Raw genomic sequence first — 1,921 nt, forward strand, 5'->3', positions numbered from 1 at the left:
GGAACGCCACAACAAACGAGTCCAATTTTCTGGAGGAGACTTGTTGTCATCCATTTTAGCATTTAACGGTCCATCTTTGCAAGCGGAACAAAACAATCTCATTAAAAAGTACTATCGACTGTCTGGGCCTCATGACATTGAAACAAACTAACCTACTGTATGTGCAACACTGAAATACTTACGCACTGAAATGAAAGCAAACTGAAGTTCGATAATTCATTACAAGACCACATATATATACTTTATGAGAGCACCTTCACTTGTTTGGATGTCTGGGCATACAGTGATGGTCGCCACTGAGATTTGCACTATATATGAACACTGTATTCTTGCATTATGAATGCTCCTATACGTCTATTCTGTGGAAATCAGGAAGTAGCTAAAAACCTAGCTATCTTACTGGCTGGTTGTTTGTCTGGTAGGCCATTTGAGTACAGGAAATAATAAAATACTGTCAGGATAGCTAGGTAGTTAATCTGATAACTATCCAGCTTTTAAGTTAGTTTCAAGTAGGTAGGTGGTTTGTTAGTTCATTCTTTACTTTCCTATCTATGGCAGGAATGGTACACACTAACACAGAATCAAAACTTCACCTCCCTTTCTCCATGAACTACAATCAGAAGTACCACATTACGTAGCTATTTAGTTGGTTTGATAGTCATTCACAGTTGGAATGTTAAGAATGCTACATTTAACTAAATCAAAACTGCACCATCAGTTCTATACAAATCAGGAAGTAGCGAATTATTGAATAACGAGCTAGTCAATTCACAGTCAGATGGCCATTTGAGTCATCATGGCAGAATGGTACAGTCGGTGAAGCATCAATCGGGACGTAGCAAATCATTAGCTAGTTAGCTAATACAGAAACAAAACAGGGACTCACAATTCTTGCCGCAGACGTCTAATCTTAGCCTTGGCATCAGCCAACTCCACCGAGAGGTGCTGTCGGCTCTCTGTCCTCCTCATGCTGGGGGAGCCGTTGGGCGACTGGGCCGGACCGGGACCCAGCGGAGACAGCTGAATACAGTCCCTCTCTTGGGTCAGCTCCACGATAGTCTGGACCAAAGGAGAGATGAGTTTGAATTGGCACAAATTAAACTAAACCAGCCTTGGTTAACTGTTCTATGCTGATATGACAATTAAGTATGTTAACTAGAAAAAAAAGGGCTTTACGACAGCAACATGATCCCCAGGCTGTGACAGGAAATGGACTTTTAATTGAGAACTTCTGGATAGCACACTGGTAATCTGGAGGCGATTATATATATATACACACACACACACACACACACACACACACACACACACGCGCACGCGCACGCACGCGCACGCACACGCACACGCACGCACGCACGCACGCATTTGTATCAGTTGTCGGCATCTGCCCCCTATGGCTGGAAACACAAGTGACGCGTGATTCGTGAGAAAAACACGGACACAGACACTCCAATCGTTCACCCACGAGACAGTTAAACAATCTGCAGCCTTTTCCTTCCTGAGGCCACTTGCTTGTGGTCAACTTCCCACACAACTGAACATGGTGCCAGCCATTCTGCATGAACTACGGATTAACAAGTTCCTCTCGCATCTCCTCGTTGCGTCTATTAGCAGCTAAATGCTAACATGTCCACCTTGAAGTCAATAGTTGTGTCGCTCATTTTGTCTGTTCTCAGCTAAATGCTGAACATCGTGGCAGTTATTTAGTGATTTTGAAATTGCTGCAGTTTGAGTCATTATTCCAGTGACAAAGTTAACACAACAACTATCCATTCTGCATGATGAAGGAAGCAACAAAACCTTACCTCCAGCTGCGTGTCCCTGTCATCCACCACGTGTTTGAGATGAAAGGCCAGATTCCTGGATAGGCTTTCCAGGGCCTCGGCGGGCAGCTCCCCCCTTTCCAGCCACTGCAGGTCCA

At 44.2% G+C, this 1,921-nt stretch overlaps 1 protein-coding gene across 1 annotated transcript in view; it reads right to left on the bottom strand.

Moving 5' to 3' along the window:
- Positions 1-882: 882 nt before the first annotated feature.
- The window catches only part of LOC109509894 (girdin-like), a 27,380-nt gene continuing 26,341 nt past the window's right edge, over positions 883-1,921 (bottom strand). Inside the window, exons 6-7 of the mRNA XM_019859796.1 lie at positions 1,806-1,910; positions 883-1,059 (exon numbers count right to left, since the gene is read on the bottom strand). Of these exons, the coding sequence (XP_019715355.1) occupies positions 883-1,059; positions 1,806-1,910 (282 nt within the window). The remainder of the gene's footprint in view (positions 1,060-1,805; positions 1,911-1,921) is intronic.

The sequence above is a fragment of the Hippocampus comes genome, unplaced genomic scaffold (assembly GCF_001891065.2).
Source record: "Hippocampus comes isolate QL1 unplaced genomic scaffold, H_comes_QL1_v1.1 scaffold64, whole genome shotgun sequence".
Classification (NCBI taxonomy): Eukaryota; Metazoa; Chordata; class Actinopteri; order Syngnathiformes; family Syngnathidae; genus Hippocampus; species Hippocampus comes.